The following is a 23,611-nucleotide window of genomic DNA, read 5'->3' on the forward strand; positions in this document are numbered from 1 at the left end:
TGCCCCGTAGTGGGCATCGTTTCGTGAAGGGAGGCTTAGCAAGTGCCAACAGAAAGCAAATTCAGGCATGGTTGTGCCACGAGCTTGAAATGCACCCCCTTAATTATGAACCATTGTTCAACTCATTTTATAGCTGTCATTTTGAAAACATTGACAGTTTGGGCTGCTTAAAAACCACACATAAAAAAAATTGTGGACCTAAGCTTACCGGCTAAAAGCTGACTGGCATTAGCAGCTGAGAGGTATGGTGCTGCAGGCCCATTTTGACTTTTCACAGGTGACTGCCCGGCTGGGCGTGTTCATGCTCACATGCATGCTCAGCTTGGGGTCTCGGCTCAGTTGCGTTTCCTGCACACTTCAGTGACTTGAGGGGCTGCATGCACAAAGTAAATAAGACTTTCCAGTTCCCAGTCTAACCTTATTCGCAGGCGCATAACTGACTCATTTTGTCAGCGGACACCTGAACTGCCAAGTCAAAAGTTGAAAGGCAGCTGGAGAGGGGAGGACATGAATAGCATTGCTTGTGGGTGCAGTGCAGGATGGGACCAAAAAGCACTGTGCATGAGCAGAAAGCCATGTCTGATTCAGAGCATTGCTCTCCATCATGGACTACCCCTTTCAATCCTTCCCACCCAGTCCAGGGCCCGCTTGCTTGAAGCAAATGGGACAGTCTAGTTCCCACTTCAGCACTGTTCGCAGTTTTTACCAAGTTGCTAGAAGTGGGCTAGACCCTCTGCTGGATCTGAGGATGGGAAAGGTGCCTAACTGGGTCAGTTTGCTGGTGGACACCTCAGCTGCACCATGAGAGAAACACACAAACTCTAGCTGGAAACAAGTTTTTAGTCTGTGTTTCTCATGGTGCGGCTGAGGTGTCCACTGACACAGTGAGCCAGTTATGCATTTTTCCTTTCCTCAAATCCAGTGGAGCTGGTTTTGAGGTAAAAAAAACTAATTTCTGGCTCACTTTGCAAGTGTACACTTGAACCATGCTGAGAGAAAATTCAAATTTACGAGGGTGTTGTTGTGGGCTAGTTAGTTATAACATTGCTGAAAAGGGAACAGCGCGAACACAGGACGAAGAGAGGAACGTACGACACAGGCACGTTCCTCTACAGGCACGTTCCTCTCTTCGTCCTGTGTTCGCGCTGTTCCCTTTTCAGAAAATTTAAAAGCTGCTGTTGTACCCCCTAAACGGCTTATAACAAAGCTATTACAGCTGTCACAGTAATATTGTCTAACTGGTTACATTATTGCAAGCATTACAATAAAGTAAGCTTGGTTCTCTTGCAAGACGTGAATTTTCACAGGCAAACTCAAGGGGGTTGGCTTGTGCAGCACCACGGGTTCTTTTGTACAGTATATCCAGCCAGTGACAACAAATGGACCATTACAGATAACACAGTCAACTTATATTTTTAACTCTAAGTAGACAAATTTTTAAAAATTATGTCGAGCTGGAATTAATGGGTGCCTTTTTAATACGTCTTAACATCTCCCACATGTTCAAATAAGGCAACTCTGAATTAACAAGGGCCCACTATAGTCTCTGCATTTCAACGAGACCAATGCATCAGTTGAAATAAACTGGTGGTCCTAATTAACTGTGCTTGAATTAACAGCAGTCCACTCTCACATGTATGTAGTCCGGTGACCACTACCCACATCGTCTGGAAATGCTAGGAATATCTGGATATACATAGAAAAAAGCTTGCAGAACTTCCAATTTCTCTACACCCGGTCACGTACAGCGACTGGGTCCTGCCAGTAACCCATGACAGCACGGCTGTCGCTCTGCTCTGGGCAAAGCTCGAGGAATTTGTAGCAGAAGGCTCTAGCACCAAGCTTTATGGCAGTTGGCAACGACCTAATCAGCGCCCGCCTCAATTGCCCCAACAACTGTGGAACCACATGCTCACAGAGGTGCCTCGAACAGTGTGCACTTGAGGGCTTTCAATAAGAGACTTGTTTCGATCAATCAGTCTTGCATTTCTGACACAAAGGAGAGTTTCTGCAATTAAGGAATTTAGCCCTATTAATGTTTCCAGACGTTCGAATAAGGAGACTCTGAATTAAAAAGAGCCCATTATACAACAACATCTGCATTTCAACAAGGGCAGCAAATCAGTTGAAATAAACAGGCAGTTTGAATTAATTGCACTTGAATTAAGTCCACTGTATGTATGTATATAATATTTATTTCATTTATTCTCAAAAAGCAATCTTTTACAACCTGCGACACATTCTGCTGCAACGTTACTCTGCACAAATGTCCGTATTTCTACATAGTGATATGGAACACATGTATTCAGAAAATTGTGAATTTCTATACACACACAAAACATAGTATTTGCTATCTGTCGCAAGCAGTCTCATGCTGTTTCAAATTTTTCATCATTGGCGCTGCAATCAGTGCCTATGATCAAGCAACTTTGTGGGGTTTGTGTTAGGGGGGATAAATATTTTTCCCTCTTAATCGCAGCTGACGCAGTTCAGAACCGCTATACCCCACCTCGTGATTGCATGCGCTACCGAGCGCACACTGACCACGGCGGGCCTTGCTCCGAGGGAAACGAAGGAACGACACTTGCTGACAAAAACAAGGCATTTATCGCTACAACAACAACAACGCCAGCTAGCAACAAAATACGGTACGAAATCAAGGTCCTCCGACTCAGCAGCATGATTACGAGCGAACGTTCACCCACGCTATGGCAAGGGAGAAACTCCGAAAAGGGACGGGGCGAGATGCGGCAGAACATTCCCCCCCACCACGAGGCCTCGCCCCACTGGCAGAGAGCGGAGCGCCGCGCCTGAATGTCGGTACGCACAGAGTTCCTGGTCTGAAGAGGGAGTGCTTCCCAATGCGCACGCACAGCAGTCACGCTGTCTGTGGCACTCGGGTCACTGTGACGCAGGCGCCGTCTCTTATTAATTGAAGTAACTAATTAGGGAGGGTGCATCGCGGGAAGGCATACCAAAGGGGACGAGCAGGGCGCGTCCCCGCAACTTCCACCATGATACATAAGCCATTATATATGCATCCAACTTCCCAGTGCTTGAGCACAAAGTGCTCGCAGCTTCCTTAATTTTTTTTCAGCACTTGAAGATGTGTCGTCACAGAAACGCTCCTCTTCAGTCAGCATCGCATCACTAGGGATGCAGTTTACCTTAATAAACAAAATAAAATTTACAGCACATCACATGGCTACATTCATAATCTCACCTTCTTTCCACACTAAATGGTTATCCACCAATATTTTTAATGCTCAAAAATTAAATGGTAGATATATGAAGAAAAAAAGACAAGGTAAACACTTCACCGTTCTGAATATCTCTTACGAAAGGGCATACACAGGAAATCAGATAAACGGTTTTTTGAAGTTCCTTTGGATAGGCGTTGGAAAAATAACTAAACAACGCACAACACCTGCAACTGAACTTGGCACCGGGCCTCGTGAAGAAAGAGGCCCAGTGCTCTTGACCAACTACACACATAGGCATAATTTCACAGCCTCACTTAGCATGGAAATTTCACAAGCAAATTTACAGCACAGACTGTGACAGCATGGCACCAAAATGCATTTCTAGCCTCTACATTAAGCTCTTCGTCACAAGAAACCAGCTGGATACAGTACATCTTTGCACTGGCCCAGAGGTTTATGGGGTTCAACGTCCCAAAGCGACTCACGCTATGAGGGACGCTCCACCACCTGGGATTCTGTAACGTGCACTGACATCGCATGGAACACAGGTGTCTAGCATTTTGCCTCCATCGAAATGCAGCCACTGCAGCCAGGACTGAACCCACGTCTTTCAGGTCAGCAGCCGAGCACCATAACCACTGAGCCACCGTGAGAGCTCCACACCCAAAGGTAAAAGCACCAGCATCACGCGTGATAAAAATACATAGATAAACTGAATGCTTATTCAGAACACTGCTCACAAAACTAAGCAATGGACTTCTTTCCGCCCTCTCGCGTAGCTATCAAGCAGAGTTGGAGCTAAGCCTCGAACTAATGAGCCACAGACAGAAGTGCAGTTGCGCCTTGTTAATGTGTACACTTTGGTTCTCAAGTAAAACTGTCCATAAAGAAAGTCAGTAATAAAGAATCACTAAGAAAAAAAATCAAGAAACAAAAACTGTGTGGTTGTGGTTAATGTCAGATTCTGTTCACAGCAGTGGCCAGTGAAGTGTTAATTTAGACAAAATCTTGGGTGCTCCAAGTGTGGTATCCTGGTCGCTATTATTTTTAAATTAATGTGACCCACTTTGAAGTGCCGAGTGGTCCATGAGATGCATGACGGTGCCTCATGACGTGAGGGTGTACACCTCCTATTACAACTGCCAACATACCACAAACCCGCAGTACATATCTGTATGAAGTCATCGCTGAGCTGCTGAAGGCGGTTGTCAATTTAAAGGGACACTGAGGAGAAATTGAAGTTGGCTTGTATCGATAGAATAGCAGCTCCTGATCACAAAAACGCCACTCTTACTGAAAACAAAGCTCTTGTAATGTAGAAAATAGCAAGAACCAAAATACAGGTGTCGCCGCCACAGGCCAATCTCGCAAGTACAAGCATGATGACTTCCTAGGACAAGAGGCGCCATCTTGAAGGAATTTTCCTTACTTCATGGAAGCCACGAATCTCTGAGGCTGGCAAAGGAAGGTTGCGCACTGCACCGCTAGCTGTCAGAAATCACGGAGTCTGCGTTTACGTCACGTATCACGTCACTCCATTCTGAGACGTCATAAGAGTTGCCGTGGCGTCATAAGAGTTCCCTGAGTTTGAATCAGAGCGGCGGGAAAAACTTTTTCATCTTCGAAACCAAATTTCTTTGAAATAAATGCATCTTTCGCGCCCGGACAAGCAGCAACAAAGCCATGAAATGCCGAACTATCAGATTTTGCTAACAAAAAAAAAAATGATAGAGTTCTCCTCAGTGTCCCTTTAACACAAGCTGCAGAGAGAGCATCCTTCGCAACCATCCAAGCAATACGACAAATGGTAAGGCCCGTTGATTAGGCACCATGACATTGGAAAGCATGAAGCCATAAAACAAATCCACCATTCTTGCGTTCCTACTTTTGCACTGGTTTTCACTGGTGTCAGGCGCACTCAAAAAGCCTTTTCGATTTGGCTGCAATTGCTGCACCAGTTCAATGAGTGCATCACTTTTGCATTCGTTTTGCCAGTGAAACACAAGCCCTCTGCACTAACGTCTTTGTTTTGCAAAACTGCCTGCCTAGTGCAGCACGAGTTCTTGGCTTGCCTGCCCTCTCGAAAGTGGAAGTGGAGCTGTAGTGCAGCAATATGGCGGCACCCTTGACTACACTGGAGAAGATATGACCATAGCTTTAATGAAATGATGACTGTTCATTCTTGAAAGGAGAAGGTGGGTAGCTGTTTGCGGCATCAATACTGTAAAGCTAAGCGGCCAAGTAGAGCCCCGTGAGCAACATTTCAGCGCGTATTCGTAAAACATTTCTGTGTAATACACACCTTTTTTTTTTTTTTCAGTAAAACGACTCTTTCCTGGGGCTGGTCCGTGGCAACACTTCGATGCGGTTTGCTGCATGAAAATTCTTCACGCGGTTTGGGATTCCGGTGGCAGGTGATGTCCACAGCATGCAACTGACTGCAATTTGGCGACAATGCCAAGGCTAGTGGACGACCAGGCCTGCACTCAACCAATTGTTTTAGATGCAACCTGTTACAAATCTGTACTTGAACTGCCTGAACTGACGCTGCACACTTGAGGCACGGCCACAAAACTTCACTGAACTAGTGCAGCCGAGTGCAACCAAATCGAAGAGACCTGAAATACAAGGAAGGAATTATCTGGTTGGAGAAGTCAAGGTTTTGTTTGAAATTATAATAAAAGCAAAGCTTTGTTTATCACATCACATGTGATGTGAATGACAAATGGTAAGGCCCATCTCATTACTGTCCATAGTAATGTGACAAGATTACATGGACACCAATATGCTTCGTGTATTTTCGCACTGTCCATTGTCTGGATAGCAAGTTTCCACATTAAAAGGGTGAAAATATGCGTATAAAATTTGGACCGCACAAAAACTGTCCATAATTCAAACCCTTCCATATTAAAGAGGGTTGTATTAATGGGGCACGACTGCAATACGATGAAAAATTTTTAGTAGAGAGTAAAATCACATAAAAGTGTGTTCAGTCATGGTAACTTGCAGAGACAAAAGGTTTCCGGAAAACAGATTGCCATGAGAGACAGTGCATGCAACACAAACAGTCTTAATTTATTAAATGTTAAATCACTGATTTGAAGTCGTCAAGACAGATGCAAGTTTGGTAAAGCACAATGCAAGTTTTTGCAACGATTAAAAAATAACTCTATCCTGGCAACAAGAGTTCCCGAAGGTCACTCCGAGCTGGCTGCTCATTGATATGAAGAATGAATAGTGTTTTCTCCATAGTCAGCATTGGCACTATGAGATAGCACTGCCATAACATTACAACACTGCTTTTGCAACAAAGAAGACTTAGTTAGCTCCCCTTATCTGGATCTGACATCACTGCACGCCTCATGGGCCATGATATGGCAGCACTGCAAAGCATTTTCTTAGACAGTGCCCTTAATCAGTGGAAGGACAGTGCCGACAGTGCCATGTGTCCATGCAATAGAGCAATCTTACCACGTTCACTGCATGTGCGCATTGAAACTGTGTCAGCTGTAGTCCTCATCAGCTAGCTGCTGTTCTCAAAGTACAGGAATTAGAGTAGCAACATTGTGATTTATGACAGCGAGGTAGTCGCTTGTTGACGTTCTCCCCAGGGCATTCTGTGTCCCATGTTTCTAAAATGTTTCTTTTTGAGAATTAAATGACAATGACAGTTGCCACTGAGTGCCTGTTGAAGACTACGACTACTGCTAGTATTCTCCGCAGCAGCAATGACATGGCACATCTTGTGGAACGATTAGTCTATATTCACAGGCTTTGCAAGAAGGCGGGAACAGCACAGCCACTGCATATATACCTTTCACTGACCCCCGAAAACTAAAACATGCATTACTGCTGTGACCAGGATGCATGCTAGTTTCTCGGGTATGCAGGATTTCACACTTGGTAGAAGCACTTGAAGAGTAGAAGACAAATACTCAAAAATAAAACTTCTTTCAGAGACCACTCTGTATGGTTATTGTTGCATCCTTCAATAGTGCTGCAAAGGCTGCTCCCAATGCTGTCAACGTGCTACTGCCTCCAGGGCATGCACGAGGGGTGTGAAGTCGACATAGGGATCCACGCGGCCATCTGAGGGCGCCACAGGAGGTGGGGGCAGGGCCTCCTCTTCACACAGCGACACCACCTGGTAATATGACACTGCGTATACATACATATTCCAGAAGGTGGAAGCTTTTTCTAGCAGTGCAAAAGAAAAGAGGTCTAAAGAAACTTGTCACACTGAAAGGATTCAGAGAACAAATGGAAGATAAAAAAAAAATATGCTAGTTGCATTTTGCGTTTATAAACAAGCACAAGAGATGCAAGAGAGAGAGAGAGAAAAATATAACACAAAAGCAATAGTGCGACCATCTAAAGGTTTGAAGTACAAGTGAAAGGTTCATATATTTAGCTGCCAACGGAAAACTAGCAATAGAAGCACTTCCTTGCAAATGCTCATCGGCATCATGTATATAGAGATACAGCGTAGGTGTAAAAGTTTTATCTTTGCAATGTTTCAGATCTTCATGAAGTGTAATTTCCCACTTTTTGCACAGGCATGCACAGAAGGGGGGAAGCAAAAGGGGGCAGCGGCCCCTGGGGGTCACAGATTTTGTGCCCTGTTCTTCCCAGCTACCAAGAAGACTTGAGGAGGCACTACCATGAACGTTGCCCCGCCCACCTTATGGAGAGGCCTGTGCACACCTACCACCTGTAATGTTTGTGTGTACTTTACAACCAGCCTGATAACAAAATGTCATTTTCTTGAAAACAAGACATATGGAATCATGTGAGCATTTGTCCTTGTAGGAGCTGCAGTCAAAAGAAAATGCACAAGTCCTTGTCATCAAAAGAATACCAAATTACAGTAGAATCGCAGTGATACGAATCTCATGGGGTCGTGAAAAAATTCTTATCAGCCGAAACTTTGTACCATCCATACGAACAAAATTCGTATGCAGATCCATGAAAAATGCATTTGCACAGATCTGTTTACGACTGACAGGATTTATTCCCTGCTGTGCGGCCACAGCTCGCTACTCGCGATGCGTACCGCGCGATTAGCGATCGCGGCTTTGGCGATGTGCGGGCTGTGCACCGCCACTCACTGCGCGCGGTGTGTACTGCATGATGTGTACTGCACGGTGTGTACTGCACGATGTTTACTGCACAACATCGGGGATGTGCAGTTGCGGCTCGCGCGTTCGTATCACACATAGAGGCGAGGGGGAGTTCGGAAAATCCGAAATTCCGCACATCGTACACAATGCACTCTGGCTGGAGAATTTCGTGAACTCTTATCATTGCGAAATTCGTATCAACCGGGTTTGTATCACTAAGATTCCATTGTAGTATCTGAAACAAAGACAATACAGTTACCATTTTGATTTGGGCTGGTTGGTTCACACGGGAATGGGACACAATGCAACAGGATCAGACCAGAGACGCGCACAACTCAGTGGCGTAGACGGCTGTTCTCTTGTGAAGGGTTTGTTGTTTCCATACTGGGGATAGAGCAGAGGGCAGCCTCGGTTAAAGAGAACACAGCGGGACAGGATGAAGGTGCATTACGGCGCTTGTCCAGTGTTCTTGTTTCATACGCTTCTGTGTGTCCTCATCCTTCAGCATTGTGCTCACTTCAAGACTGCACACTGCCCTTTCCCCAGTGTTAATACAACAAGCCCGTTGAAGAGCGAACAAGTGTACAGAAATGAGGAGACTTGCTGCCATACACAGTAGAATGTTGATGATGTGATTATGAATGATATGAGTTTGTAAAATTTCCTGGCCAAAGTGCAATGTGTACAATGTGCAGAATCTAGCATGCTGCGAACACTACACTATCCAGCACCACTATGGATGATACGAACATGTGCACCGCGATCGCACCTTTGAGCACCAAGCACCACGTGCACATCACTGACGTTGTGATCGCCGCTAGCGCAGTATGCACAGTGATCAAAAAGCGGTGACGGTGTGGCCATAAAAAAAACCTCATCGGCTGTAAACAGATCTGGGTGACTGCAATTACCATGTTACTGCATACAAATTTGTTTGTTCTGGAAGATACGAACGATTTTTGAGGCCCCACGAGATTCAATACAAATTCTACTGTACACATGGATGTGAATTCTGAATTGTGGAGTTTAACAACCCAACGCGACACATGGGCTATGAGAGACAACACAGCAGAGAGCTCCAAATTAAAGCCAACTGCCTGCTGGCTTCATTTATATGTAACCCTTTAGAGATAATATTTGGGTAAGCACCTGTTTATGCAGACAAATGGTGTCACAACGTAGGCCTACACTGCAATAGGCCCCGTAACCTCACCATGAGGGTGACTTCGTGTGGCCAGTCTGCCGGCAGTTGGCAGTGGTCAAGGAGTTGGGACAGCATCTGCCGTGCACTGCCCGGCTGGGACGAAAGCCGCCCGACCAGCTGGTCCGCTTCCTGCATGGTACACAACCACACGCAAAAATGCACAAAGCATTCTGCAAAATAAATGCTTCAAATATGTAGCATGTGCACAATTAAGGCCAACACTTTTGCTGAAAACTAAGTGAATATAAGAGAGAGCCTTAGTTTATATAACTGCATGGGAAATGATCACGTCTTGCTTTCCTACTACAGTCGACTATCAACGATCTGAGCCTTTAAGGGACTGAAGATTTGGCTGAATTCTGTGGACCCCAAATTAAATGCAGCCTTAATGCTGCTACGCTTCAAGCTGACAGGACCAAAGTACCAGCTCGAACGAAATGGTTGTTCGAATTAAGAGAGTCTGAATTAACGAAAGTATACTGTAAAACAAAAAAAGAAGCAGAAATGAATGCAGCATGTCCACTTCTTATATATATGCGCCTTTCCCAAATGAGAAAATTAAGAAATAGCTATTCCACTGGCTTCTTCACTTGGTTTCAGTGACACTGCCTGCCTTCTTTGTGGTGCATTTGCTTTTATTAAAAAAACGATCACTTTCTACCCATTCCTACTAGTTAATTGCATGTTGATCATGCAATTTTCAATGCCAGCCTGTTATATTGATATCAAGTTTATACTAGAAACTGCACGGGTAAAGGAAAAAATACAATCCTCTGATTGAAACACAATATGTTCATTATGACTTGCTGCAAGCGTAGGTTTTACGTAATAGAACAACGCTAAAACAACCACAAAATGTACAGTTCCATCAAGATCTTAATCACACCAAGATAACGTCTGGCTGCACAGCTATCCACGGCGCAAACAGCACATTGTATCACTGCAAGCTTTTGCAAATTCAGACTTCAACAAACTCTGACTTGATTATAACATCTGAAACATGAAGTACTCATTGAGTGTGCAGACAGCTTCGTATTTGGTGGTTATTCCAAACCAGTGTTACATAATGAGAACACAAGGCAAGTCAATGATGCATGCTTCTAAACACTTATTTTTGCTTCCTTTTGTTGCTGCGAATTTCAAAAGTCATAGCACTGCATGCCATGACATACAGTTCTTCAGCAGGTGTTGGGTAGTGTTCTTCGCATCAAGTAAAGTGGCACTGAGCACAGGTTGGGAATTAAGGAGCCAAAAAAAATACCATTCTTGAGAGTTATGGTACAATATGTGGTGTTAAACAACTCAAGGCTGCACATGGTCTATCACAGCTGTCGCAGCAAAGGGATCTGGATTAATTTTGACCTCCTAGGTCTTTGAACATGCACTGACATCGCACAGGGCGATTTCGCATTTCAACTCCATCAAAACACGACCACTGTGGCTGGGATTTCATCCCATGACTTCCGCTGCCAACTGTACAAGAGAACAGCATGCTTGTAGGTGTTTTCTTGAAAGTGCACATAGAGGAGGTGCACAAAATGGCATCGCAAAAAGACTGCACAGGCAACAATGGGCACTTTAGCCCCTTTAAAAAACTGGGGAACCATAAAGATATCCGAAAAGGAGGACGCACCTGAACCGAAATGCCCGAGCAGTCGAGCGCCGCACAGAGACCGTCCGACAAGAAGACAAGGCGGCAGCCGGACTCCATGCTCAGGGGACCGCACAGTTCAGGCTCATTGGACACCGGGTCAGGCCTGCATAGGGCACACTGTACAATTCAGCCATGAAACCAATTTCATCCAGGCTGTTGAGCTATTTTCATAACCCAGGTGAGAACAAAAATACAGGGTACAGCACCGCTCTAGGACACGGGCTCTCAATCCTTTTAGCCTCGGGAAACCCTAAAGGGTGGTGCTAAGAAGCCCCACATGTCTTGGTTCTGTCCCTTCCTGTCTGGTATGCATGCAAAGAGGAGCATGCACATGCACTGCCCTGCAAAATATGCCCAAATTCATTTATTAGTGACTACACTTGTATTGTGGAGAAGTTTGCTATGAGCAACTACAGCATGATTAGTCCATCAATAGTTTGGGTAAAAGAAAAAGTGGCGGCTGAGGATTGCAGGGGTTTGGGTGGTCGGGAGACCCGAGAAAGACTCAAGGGAACCCAAGTGTTTCGCAAAACCCAGCTTGAAATCCCCTGCTCCAGAAGAAAAAATATAGTAGAACGTTGTAAAACAATCCCAGTTGATATGAACTTTGGGGCGCTATGAATTCGTAGAATTCCCTGGCCAGAGTGTGCAGAATTTCATGCGTTCTGGACACGCTCCTGCACCACTATCAGGCTGTCTACCAAGTTGACATTTCCAAATTCCCTAAGTGCATTTGTAAAAGTTCCCTGAGTGACACAGTACTTTGTTTTATGCGAAAACAAGCTGACACAAAGCCGCCTGATGGTATCACTCTCCAGTAAGCATGTTAAAAAATTAAAACAACGCTTTAATCCTATTTGAATAGTAAGTAGTAAGTATTTGAATAGTAGTGTTTATTTCATTTAAAGAAAGGGGAGAGATTAGCAAAATGCATAACAAATCGAATATCTTTGAAAAAATGCTAAAACAAACTGTGAATCGAATTGAACATTTTCAAATACGAAGTAAAAGGAAGATGCATGTGGAAACAAATATTTTCAAATGTGAGATATTTCTATCTACTAATAGTAACCGCAATGGTGTGGGACCTGAACCTTAGCGTCACAAGTGCGATTCTCTCTCAGCAAGTCTATTCAGACGGACTGCAGATTATAGAAACCTTAGTTTGTAAAAGTGAAAGAGCTATGAAGTGAGAAACTTCATGGGGTAAATGTTGCTCCCGGTTATGCGTGCATATTCAGCGTGTCGGGCAGGTACACATCTGAATAATTCGTACAAAGCACGAAAAAATTCCACGAGTTGCCAACCTGTTGCCGCGTGTCTGGTTTTGAAAGCACCGTTCACACAGCTACCAACTTCGAGAATACGACAGCCGTCGCTGGATTCACAAACTTCTTGTTTGATCCCACGGAAAAATTTTGTATTTACATTTGGTCCATACATCGAGATCTGAAGAATTTTTGATCGGGAGAGTCCATCTGTGGAAGTTTTAAAAGTGGGCACCAACTCTTCCGCCCGCATGCGCCCCAGAAAGCATGACGTCAAGTAGCGCGTTTTCACGCTCTGCTCTGCATCCGACCAAAAGCAAACCAACTAGTCAATTTGCTCTTTCTGTGCAACTTTGTTTAACAATTCATCAAATGCCCCAACGAGGTGGGAGGCTTATCTTACTTCCGACATGAGGTTCTCCTTGAAGAAAGGTGCGAGGCCATAGACAATAGTATATCCGACCTTGTCTTTGCCAAGCTGCATTTTCTTGGCTGTAGCTGATGATGGGAACACCAAAAGGAACAGAGAAGCCGATGCCGCGGCAGCACGGAGTGATGTGTGCATCATAACAGCGTTGAGGCACCACATCACTTCAGCATTTATGACCTATAAGTCACGCTGAAAGATATCCTTTGCTTTACAATCGGGTTGGACGTTCGTCGCAGTAGTTGAAGCACTTGAAGGATGCGCAGAAACTGACGGTACTGGCCCGGCATTGGTCACAACGGTGGTCGGTGGTGTCAAAAATGAGGCTACAGAGCGTGTCCCGACTCCGAAAATGCGACTGAGTACGCGGAAGCTCATGGTAACCTGGTGGCACTGCGCGAATTTGGAGCATTCAGTACAGGCGGAGGCAGAAGCTGCGTATTACAACTTGCAGCAACCAGAAGAAAACATCATTTCGTGGGCGGACCGCACGCAGTGCATCCAGAATTGGAAGGAAAGGTCGCGCTGCGTGCAAGATCGCTGCCTGTGACTGCCGAATGCATCCGCGTGAAAGCGGTAGAGATTGCGCGTGCCTCTAGACTCACGAGGGTGCAATTCAAGGGCTCGCCATCCTGGGTGCGGCGATTCATGAGGAGAAAGGGCTTTGGTCTATGGCGCCGTACTTCTGTGTGCCAGAAACTAACACGCAAGACGATGGGCACGCAATACTGTTAAATAGTTGGCCAGGTGTACAAACGAGCAGCATTTAAATGAAAATAAATACTGTCACCATTGTGCAACCTGTCGACTTGCATTTGTTTCAAGGTAAGGGTGTCTTTCGGTACTTTTTCCGTTGAAAAAGATTTTTTTTTCATATAGAATTGATTAGTTGGGGGCTCGACCTATATTCCGGCTCGACCTATATTCCGGCCCAACCTATAGTCCGGTTTTTACGGTAAGTTGCAATAATGCGTTTTTCTTATCAAATTATGCTTTTTGTGCATTTACACTGCTTGCTTCTAGCGCTGACAACGTTTAGCTGCTCAAACCAAGGAGTTCTCAAATTTAGTTTAGCAGAACCACTAGGTTTTTCAGAGTGACCTTTGGGTTTCTTGAGCCCTTAAATCTACATATGGCTGAACCCCCACCTTATTCTGAGACCAATCACACTATCATGGTATGGCTAACTGTTTCACTACAAAGCCAGTCGCCACTGATTAAATTTGGGCATTTTCTAAGGATCTAAGCCAGCACATCCTATTATTTTTTTTTTGCATGCATGTCAGGCAGAAAAGGATGAAAACCAAGTCTGTCAGTGCCACTCAAAAGTTGGAGATCCCCGAGGGTCAAAACACTGACAACTCTTGCTCTAAGCATACTATATTTGAACAAACATGGCAATGACTAAACTGTTTACCATGGTTATCGATCGTAATTATTTTTAAACCAGTTGCTATTTGCACGTACCCGTCTGGGCGGCGCCGGCGTGGGTGTGCACCCAGGCAGCGGGTGACAGGCAGTGCCTGCTCTGTCAGGGTGCTGGTGTCGAGGCCCAGGTGTGCGAGGCGTGCCAGCTCATCTGCGTTACGAACACTGTGCTCCACCGTCAGTGGCTGGGGCTCCTCTTCTCCACGCAGCAGCAAGACTCGTGTTCGCCCTGCAACACCAGAGGGCAGCACCAAGACAAAGGTGTTACTCGAAAGCGGCCCTTGAACCCTGACGACGCACAGTGACTTTGCAAAAGCCACTAAATTGGAGCCAACGACCCAGTCTAAAAATCCTCAATCAACATTCTGGGCACCCATGTGGGTTCTTCGATCACAAATGCCATCAATGGGTCAACATTTTTTCTTAATAAAAATTGACTCTCCAACTCTTTCTAGCTATGTTGACGATTATCTGAAAGCAAAAAGACATTAATTGCCAAGAAAACTGGATTTCAAAACTTTTCAACAGCTTCATTCAGGCTGATGATGTCAAGACCAGGGACTCAGTGATCCCTGTATCAAAGGGAATGACAGTTTATAACCTAGCCTCACGGACCCACATGCAGGAAACTACTGTCTTGAACAGCGCACCAGTTTGCTGGCTTTCGAAAATGGTCGGTGGTGGCGATACCTGCATTTCATATCTTGACATTTTCTGCTTTATAAAAGCTGCCTTTTTCAGTGACAGCAGTCTCCACAGTTTTTCCACACTGTTCCTTTAACGATGAGACTAGGCTTGCCAGAGAGGCACTCAGTAGGTGCGGCTTAAACACAGCAGGGGGAGCAAGAATGAGGCCACACTCACCAAGGTTGGCGACATAGAGCTGCTCGCCGTCCATGACGACAGCCAGCGCCAGGGAGCAGCCCGAAGACAGCTCCGCCTCCAGGGCAGTCAGGGACGCTTCTCCAGGGCGCTGCATCGAATACACGAATACACAAAAAAGTTTTGATGCTAAGGTCATCTAGTGAAATGTCTGATCTGAGGGATATGCTGCCAAGAAAGAAACGAGTTGAGCGTGTTTTGCAGTCCAAGTGGCTTCTTTTGATTTGTTTTTTGCTGCGCACTCTAATGTGCACTCTGGAACGCTTGAATTCAATTTGAATTTGACTTTTTTTATTTGTTTTTAACACTACTCAGTTCAAATGAAATATTGAATCTGAGCTGTAGTTTTGCTAATTACACGTCCAAAAAAACCTCTAAGTGTTTTACTTTTTTTTGCGATGACGCACGTCATTAATTTTTTCAGTGTTTCTACTAAAGCGAAAGAGTATAAACTTTATCCAAATGTCAGCACTTCTGTTTAGTGCATTTAAGTACCAATATAGGAAAGAAGGCAGACACACAAGGCACCATTTCCTTTTTTTTTTTTGCCCGGGAAGTGACTCGGTCATAAACTTACTAAACATCAATAGCAGCATCATTACAACTCTCACCACCACTCACATCACAACAACATGAAGCCTTTGAACACGGAGAACAAAAGGCGTCTCCCAATATATCCAATCAGGTCTACTGTGCACTATCTGCACCCATCAAACCTCATCCCAACTCAAGAGGATCCCATCTCAAGAGGATTTCATCTGAACCCCCCCCCCCCATGACTCTGCATTCCACCTATTGCATTTATATTCTCTTTGAATGCCCTCTATTATCCTAAGAAATTACAAGATATCTCCAAATTACATGAGCCACTGATGCCCATTCTTCATGTAGCCGCCGCGGTGGCTCAGTGGTTATGGCGCTCGGCTGCTGGTCCGAAAGACGCGGGTTCGATCCCGGCCGCGGCGGTCGAATTTCGATGGAGGCGAAATTCTAGAGGCCCGTGTATTGTGCGATGTCAGCGCACGTTAAAGAACCCCAGGTGGTCGAAATTTCCGGAGCCCTTCACTACGGTGTCTCTCATAGCCTGAGTCGCTTTGGGACGTTAAACCCATATAAACCAAACCAAACCATTCTTCATGTGGACATGTCACGAGAAACAGGAAAAAAAGCCGTAAAGCAGCAATTCGACACTGCTATCTTCTCCTGAATTACATCGGTACAATAGTACTATGAACAGTATCCCAACACTGACAACAAACAGCACTTCTGCCATTTATAGCCTAAACAAATAAAACTGAAATTGGTTATGTGTGGAGCATCTGTATATATGAAACAATCTGCTTTCAGCAAAACAAGGCCCAAACATAGCATTTCTAAGTATTTGGTTGAAATAAATTCTACACAAACAGATACCACATACAACATGTGCACTCTTTCCCAAACAAAACAATGCAAACACAAGGTAGGCAAAAAGATACACACACTAAAAAAACAAGCAATGTCACAAACAAATTTTTTATACCTGTGCAAGAGAACGACTGACACAAAGAATGAGAAGTTCCGAATTGGTCAAAAAGGGAAGACAAAGCACAATTTAGTGTTTGAAACCCATAATTAGTGCAAGGATGTGGGATATACTAGTGTTCCTGATGACATAACAAGTTAGGTGGCAGTGTGTGTTTTTACGCAAGTCAATGGTTCCTTCCAGGAAAAACACTCGGTTTATGTTTCAGTCTTGTGCAGTTGGAGTACATAATAATAAAAACATCTTTGTGAAAAAAGCCAAGCCCTTCCTGTAGGTATAATAAAGTCCTCAAAAAGACGAGGACAAAGAAAAACAGACACACAGTTCCAACTGTTTTTCAATCACCAGTATTGCCTTGTAAATGACGAATGATAGTTGTTGTTTTTTATATAAAAGAATAAGAATAAACAATAAAAAGGAACGTGGTTCAACAATGCATGGAGAATCCCTTTGCAAGCATGCACAAAGCAACAATGAGAGGATAAATAAGGAGTACACTATGCCTGTCTTTCTGTGTCCTTGTCTGTTGGGAGCTTTTTCATTCCTATAATGCATAAAAAAGCTCCCCAGAACCATACCACTTCTCACTTACTGCTTCCTCAAGGGCCTCACCTGGTCCGGTGCCTGCAGCAGTTCATCCCTTCTACTGAGCGTCGGCTCCAGACTCTGCAGCCAGGCCTCATGCACTGCCTGGAGGCTGGCACACAGCGCCCCCTGCACCTGTAATAAGTGGCCCAGCATAGCAAATGTCAACACAGCAGCAGCAAATAACTGCACAGGCCAAACAGCCGCTTTCTACCTTGCTCATAGAGGTGCTGCCATCCGCCTTTTTCACGACACGACTGCGCATGCGCCCGTCCCCTGGCAGCGATGTCGCGAAACATATTGGAAGTGTCGCCCACTCCACTCGAGACCGGCCATGGAAGTGTAAACAAACCGGCTTCCTATGCGGTGTGCGTTCCTGCAGCCGTTGAGCGTTCAGCGCGACGCATCTGGCGATGCCTACGACATGTGTTGCATACGGCTTCAATGCCCAATACGTAAAGGGAAGCAAACTCTGATTTTTTCGCTTTCCGAACGCTTCCCGGGACCGCCTTCGACACGAAGCGTGGATAAAAGCAGTTCGCCGGCTCGACGATTGTGGCCGCCCTTGGGCACCATCAAGCACGTCAAGACTGTGCGGGAATCACTTTGTGACAGGTACGGACGAGGTACTGTGGTTAAATGCGTGTGCAGTTTATCACGAAATGATTTGTTCATGAGAAGGAAAGCCTCGAATGTCAACGCGGCACCCAGACTTCGTTCCGGCGCTTTTTGCTTTCTCAAGCAAGAAGGCCAAACGGGCAAGTTCTGTGGGCCACATTCAACGCGCGATGGAGCGAACAACGAAAAAGAAGCTACGAGAGCATTCACGAATGGTGCTAAAATTTTATCATAATCTCCTATGGAAATTTCCTCGTTTATGCCACTACACCTTGGCCAATCCCCCCAGGTGGGTATGTGCCATGTATTAAGAGGCAGAAGAAGAAGAAGGTGCGTTATGCGTGTGTTCGCATCATATCCATGATGAAGAGCTCTGCGTGGTATCGCCGGAATGGCTCAATGTGCGCCTCTCGCGCTCGTCTTTATAGACGCACATGCTTGTTTAACCTCTGCAGCGGTGTCCTGTGGGAAAATAAAGTGAAATGCTAGCAGAGCTGCCATGTTGCGAGTACGCTTGCGCTTTTATAGCTCATGTAGCTATTCGGCAGCGCTTGAACAAAACGATTGCTTGTGAAAACTGTTGTCCCCAGTCGTTTTCTGTGCTACGGCGTGCACGATGTAGTATCCACCTTTCATGGATGGCAGGCATATACAGCGGAAAATGCCAACCTCACTGATCGGGGATATTTCATTGAACAATATGTTCCGAATGTAGCCTTCATCTCTGAAGCGGTGGCCCTTGCTCAGCTGGCGATCACATCGCATGCCGGATGATCGAAGATACTGAAGGATTTTTCTCTTCGATGGGCACAGCAGCCTGCCTTGGACTTCGCACCCAGCCATCAATCAACCATAGAAACCCTCCAGGTACCAGGTGCTGCCCAGGACACGCCATCGTTGACACATTCCAACAAAAAGTGCTCCGCAGCGGCACTCAGACCGGCCGGGTTGGGCGTACAGTGCCCTTCCAGTGAGCTTCCAGCGTTGTACGCGAGGTGGCAGCACAGGAAAATGAAAAAGGCAGATTGCATACTGTGCCTCACTTTCAACACATACTATACACTACTTAACACGCTCTTCTTCAATATATTCTTGAGAGCGTTGCAATATCTGCTGTGAATTAGGTTCCTTCATTCTTGTGCTTTCTAGACTGGATGTCAAACCTACTGCTGCTGTAAATTGGGCGCCAGAGACCACCCAGCTGTCATTAAACAGCTTTTTACCCAGGCAACCTTTCCAGACTTGAGTATACACCCGGAAGAAATAAAGTGAACTCCAACTGCATGCACTAGCACATGTCAAAGTGGAACCTGCTATTAACAGTCTTCTGAAAACTACAACACCAGACTCAAGCCCTATAAACTGTGCATGTCAGGTGCCCTGCTGTTGAGTTTCTTTGATTAGCACTGAATTGCGTAGCTGAGCTATTTCACAAAACTTTCGGTTTTTAGCATTACAACTGTGTCTGTGCTGTTCATGTTACGTGACGGCCGGTACTCTCGCCTGCCAGTATGCAATGAGATAAAGAGCAAACCATAAGAGGTTGAAAACGATCTGTCAAGACTGAGGACAGGACACAGCAGGGGGTGCAATGAATATGGCCTGCTTTCCTGCTGCAGGAAATTAGACAGGAAAGAGGAGGGCACTGCTGTAGGCCCAAAGTCTTGACTCACAGCGGCCTGAAAATCCGTGGCACACTTCGTCTTTTGAGTAACGAGTATCATTAAAATACATAATACACTGAAAATGTATTTTCGACACCGATACTCTGATACTTTCATTTTTGTTAAGCAATACCTAATACTGATACACAAAACGTATTGAAAGGTAGTATAAAAGATGCATGTATCTTCGAAGCTGCCCACGCCTGATTCAGGGCCAATCATAACTTTTTCAGGGGTAACACCTGTAGTTGAAACCATTTCATTAATACACAGCTGCCAGTCCCTTAGCAACACTTCACCATTTCCGCCAAATATGTCACAGCAACTCACTACTAAAAAGTGTCGTACTAAAAAGTATGGCACAAAAGTAAAGTAAAAACAGGCGCAAGAATGAAATGAACAAAAGCATTACTGAATGCTAGATATACGAGAGAGAAAAAAATGCCGAATTTGCTGTTAATTCTTTACAGGTTGTGCTAGACTACAGAGGGTCCCCGAACACTATTCTGACTCTGGAACCCTTGGCTGTGTACTTAACGTTCTATATATGTATTTGTTGCAACCAATAAACCTTGATATGATTTGAAAGCCTCACCTGCTCTGGCTGGGAAGCATGCACGAGGCGCTTGGCAAGTTCCCGCGGCAGTCGACGCGCCACGAATGGCACAAGCCAGCGGGGACTGCCCATCGGAGTGGCACACAGCAGACAGCTCACACGAGCACGCCCACTGTTCACCCTGCGCACGCCAGGGGGCGACCGCGGCAGTGAGCGCTCCGCGTGTTACCCGGCCCCGTCCATAGAAGAGAACTCAAGTCGTTTCATGCTCTGCATGCAAGGAAAACACTGACCGAAACTGAAGACAGCGGTTGTGAGAAGCCCTCGCCGCATGCCACGAGGCCCATGTGTCTGCCGCTGGAACCTGCACATGGTTGAACTTCAGCAGGGAGAAATTGTGAAGACGAGAAAACGGTGTGAAAGGTGAAATTCTGTGAAAACTAGGAGTGACAACTTCAGCGAAATGCAAAATGTAGCTAAGTGGACACATGGATCTAAAAAAGGCACCCAGCTTGACACCTGCTCCAATGCTGCATGCATGGCCGACTAGATTGGCCAGTCACTGGTATTGAGATCGAACGGTTATGAGGAGTACATAACTTGCAGTTCAAAATGGAAGGGAAGAAATGACTCGTCACGAATCCGTTACTCCAAGTATGCTCACTAACCTGTCCAAGTCCACTAAACAGCTCTCTAACCAAAGTTCAATGGTAGATGTGAAGTCTAAGCAATAAAGTGATAATACTGGCTGTTATTCTGTTTCCCTGTGTCTGCAGTTTGGCGAGTCTTTTTTGACAGTCTTCAGAAGCGCTACTGCGACAAGCAAGATGTATGACATTCAAAGCTTTCGGAAATCTACTGAAGGGTACATAGTCGCAGAAATGGTCTTTGATGTGCGGCCACCTGATGGCACACTTGGTCACACTGTAGCTACCACTGCTTTTCCTCGTCCAACGTTGCGACTGTCCAGCCGAAGCATGCGTTCCTTCACGCTTGCACCAATAAACGGCCTTCGCATCGCGTCGAGCTGAAATCAAGACGGCGTAACCGAAGCAAAGCGGTTCCCATTCCATTTGCGCCACCATCATACGGCAGAGCCGGACATCGCTTCGATGTTGAAGAGATCACCGCGCAAAAACTCACTGTGTCGTTTGACCCAGTTCGGCCAGAGGAGCTTGACCCGTCAGTGCTCTCAGAGCGGGTAGGCATCTTTAGAGCGTTAAAGGTCAAGGTAAGCGGTTTTACGTGGGCGGTGTTTAGACTGTAAACAACGCCAACTGACACGAAACAACCAGCACACTACACTTTCGGCTACAACTGGCTGTTAAGTCAACCTGCCTTGCCTTGCGTTGGATACTCTACTTTCAGGGTGCGCAGACGCTCCCTTCTTCCCGCTGCTAGCTCGCGCGCGAGTCGTTAAACGACGAGAATATCTTCTACGGTACTAGAAAGCGGTAAAAGCATAAAAGACCAACCAGCTGCCGTTTTCAACTGCAGCTATGCCAGGATGGGTTCCTCTGAAAGCCCAATTTCTAAAATTTTCCTGAAACTTGGGGGGAAAATGTGCGCCTTCGGTTATGTGTTTGGCCGTGGCGCGAGGCTGCTTTATGTGTTTGGATAAAAGTAGCTTATCAGTTTGAAAATCCAACAAGAACTTGAAAGAAAAAGAAATTGCGCTAAATGAGGAATATGCACCTACCGACAAACCTTGTTCCCGATTTGGCATTTCCGTCGTGGCCTGACTTGCACAGGAAAAATTAGCGGACGTCTTGACAATGTTCAAGGTCCTTGCAATGCCCAGCCTGAGATAGGCAAATCTTAGGAGGCCGTCGAGGCGTTCTTCGTCACTTCCGGATTTCTAACGTCACCTTCAGTCGTCGCAGAGGTTTGGCGACCTCAGATGAATATATATATATATATATATATATATATATATATATATATATTCTTTAAGGCTTCAGACATGAAACCGGACACCGCCAAGCAAGCTGATCGACTAGCTTATGCTTTTATGGCCTGTCTGGTCCAGTTGGTTCAGCGGCAACATCACAATTTCGCAAAACAACTCACTCGTTTCGACTGAAGACGCATATGGTTCACTGACGCACCCATGGCATGCCCCGAGCCGACCGACACGCGCGAAAGCGCGCGCGCGGCGACATGGCGAAGCTCCGTGCTCGGTCAGTCTCCAACACATCCCCACGCGGCTCATTACCGCATCCGCACCCGCGTATATTGCTAGCAAAGGGGAAGATTACATTAAAACGACGCCTCTTCCTAGCTGCTTCCTCGGAATCCTATTCTTTGGTCGCCCACAGACATCAATTGCCGCCTCTCCCTCAATTAAGCATCCTTTGGTCTCTCCTCCACTGTAAGCAAACAAGGGAAAAGAAAAAAAAAACGAAGCGCACACCGTTGTCGTGAAAATACAGACCATGATCTGAACCCGCGAGCCAGGGCTCACGACTCAGTCATGACCTGAATGTGAGTTCGCGGACCCATATTGACCCATTTACAACTTCATGATCTGAATGCCGGACTCGGCACGCTCAGATCATGATCTCAATGTAAGCCTAAGTGAGTCGACTTATGAGTGCGCCGACCCATAGAATAAGTTTTTATTTATTTAGGAGCTCTAAAGGGGGCTCTCAATAAATTCCTGGGATTTTAAAGGGCGCGCCACTTCACGAATATTTTGATTCGGCAGGATTTTTGTAAAGCAGTTATCTGTAGTCAAAATATGAAATTCAGCGCGTCTTTCCCTATCTTCTCCATTTATTACACGCTCAAAGGTCGGCGCTCTTCCACCGGCTCCCGACGCACGCGGGAATGCCTCGGGGGGGGGAGGGGGGACTTCCTGACCCGCACGAGCAACGCGGCTGACTGGCGCGTGGCCATGGTAGCTGCGTGACGTCTGAAAGAATCTAACCAATAGCCATCTCTTAACGGATATACGCAGTAGCGCCAGACGAAGGAGAGCGTGAACATGACACAGTTGCCGGAAACGGCTCGCCAACCTTCGCGTGCGATTGTGGGCTCTGTGCTAGTTCATGACGACACAGTGTAGCGATTGAGCGAGTTTATGTACTCTCCTCAGAAGGTGTTTCAGAGCCCATTTAATTCAGTGCAGCACGAGTAATTCATGCTGCTGCTTGAGTGACGGTGCATTGTCCATTTACTGCATGCAGTAAAATACCATGTAAGCATCCATATTGTTGAATAAGCATTACCCCACCTCTAAATAATTTTCAAACATGTCTTCCCGACAAAAGTGCAGAGCACTCCATTTTGAGATATCTTCAAAATTGTTTACGTTAAGCACCCATCAGCAGTGTGAAGTGAGTGATGAGTTAACAGGTATGCACGGCCTAGGCAGCATATCACACTACCATTTCAGGCGGTCACAGCACGGGGTGCAATTGCATGCCACTCTCGACGCCCTTTCAGTGTCCAAAGCACTCTGAACTATACATGTTC

The 23,611-nt window shown here is 45.7% G+C and overlaps 1 protein-coding gene across 3 annotated transcripts; it reads right to left on the bottom strand.

Annotated features, from left to right (window-relative positions):
* Positions 1-2,181: 2,181 nt before the first annotated feature.
* LOC144101238 (TGF-beta-activated kinase 1 and MAP3K7-binding protein 1-like) lies at positions 2,182-21,984 on the bottom strand. Of its 3 annotated transcripts, XM_077634316.1 has the most exons (11): positions 21,278-21,453; positions 20,428-20,498; positions 20,174-20,315; positions 17,324-17,431; positions 15,169-15,277; positions 14,344-14,533; positions 11,161-11,284; positions 9,537-9,656; positions 4,961-7,347; positions 3,065-4,427; positions 2,182-2,883 (listed from the first exon to the last, which is right to left on the bottom strand). In XM_077634316.1, the coding sequence occupies exons 1-9, from the start codon at positions 21,341-21,343 to the stop codon at positions 7,225-7,227; spliced, it is 1,053 nt and encodes a 350-aa protein (XP_077490442.1). In that variant the 5' UTR covers positions 21,344-21,453; the 3' UTR covers positions 2,182-2,883; positions 3,065-4,427; positions 4,961-7,224. The 3 variants fall into 3 exon arrangements, with proteins under 3 accessions (XP_077490442.1, XP_077490441.1, XP_077490443.1); XM_077634315.1 differs by having other exon boundaries at positions 2,182-4,427; XM_077634317.1 differs by lacking the exons at positions 2,182-2,883; positions 3,065-4,427; positions 21,278-21,453 and adding an exon at positions 21,834-21,984 and having other exon boundaries at positions 7,136-7,347.
* Positions 21,985-23,611: the final 1,627 nt, after the last annotated feature.

The sequence above is a fragment of the Amblyomma americanum genome, chromosome 8 (genome assembly GCF_052857255.1).
Source record: "Amblyomma americanum isolate KBUSLIRL-KWMA chromosome 8, ASM5285725v1, whole genome shotgun sequence".
NCBI lineage: Eukaryota > Metazoa > Arthropoda > Arachnida > Ixodida > Ixodidae > Amblyomma > Amblyomma americanum.

What these genes read in the sequence shown, in the direction of transcription:
- LOC144101238 (XM_077634316.1), bottom strand. Translation starts at nt 21,343, where the DNA reads ATGCCTACCCGCTCTGAGAGCACTGACGGGTCAAGCTCCTCTGGCCGA. An exon ending in GAACTGGGTCAAACGACACA is followed by an intron (nt 20,499 to 21,277) that starts GTGAGTTTTTGC and finishes AACCATGTGCAG; the next exon opens with GTTCCAGCGGCAGACACATG. An exon ending in CGCCGGCGCCGCCCAGACGG is followed by an intron (nt 11,285 to 14,343) that starts GTACGTGCAAAT and finishes TGCCCTATGCAG; the next exon opens with GCCTGACCCGGTGTCCAATG.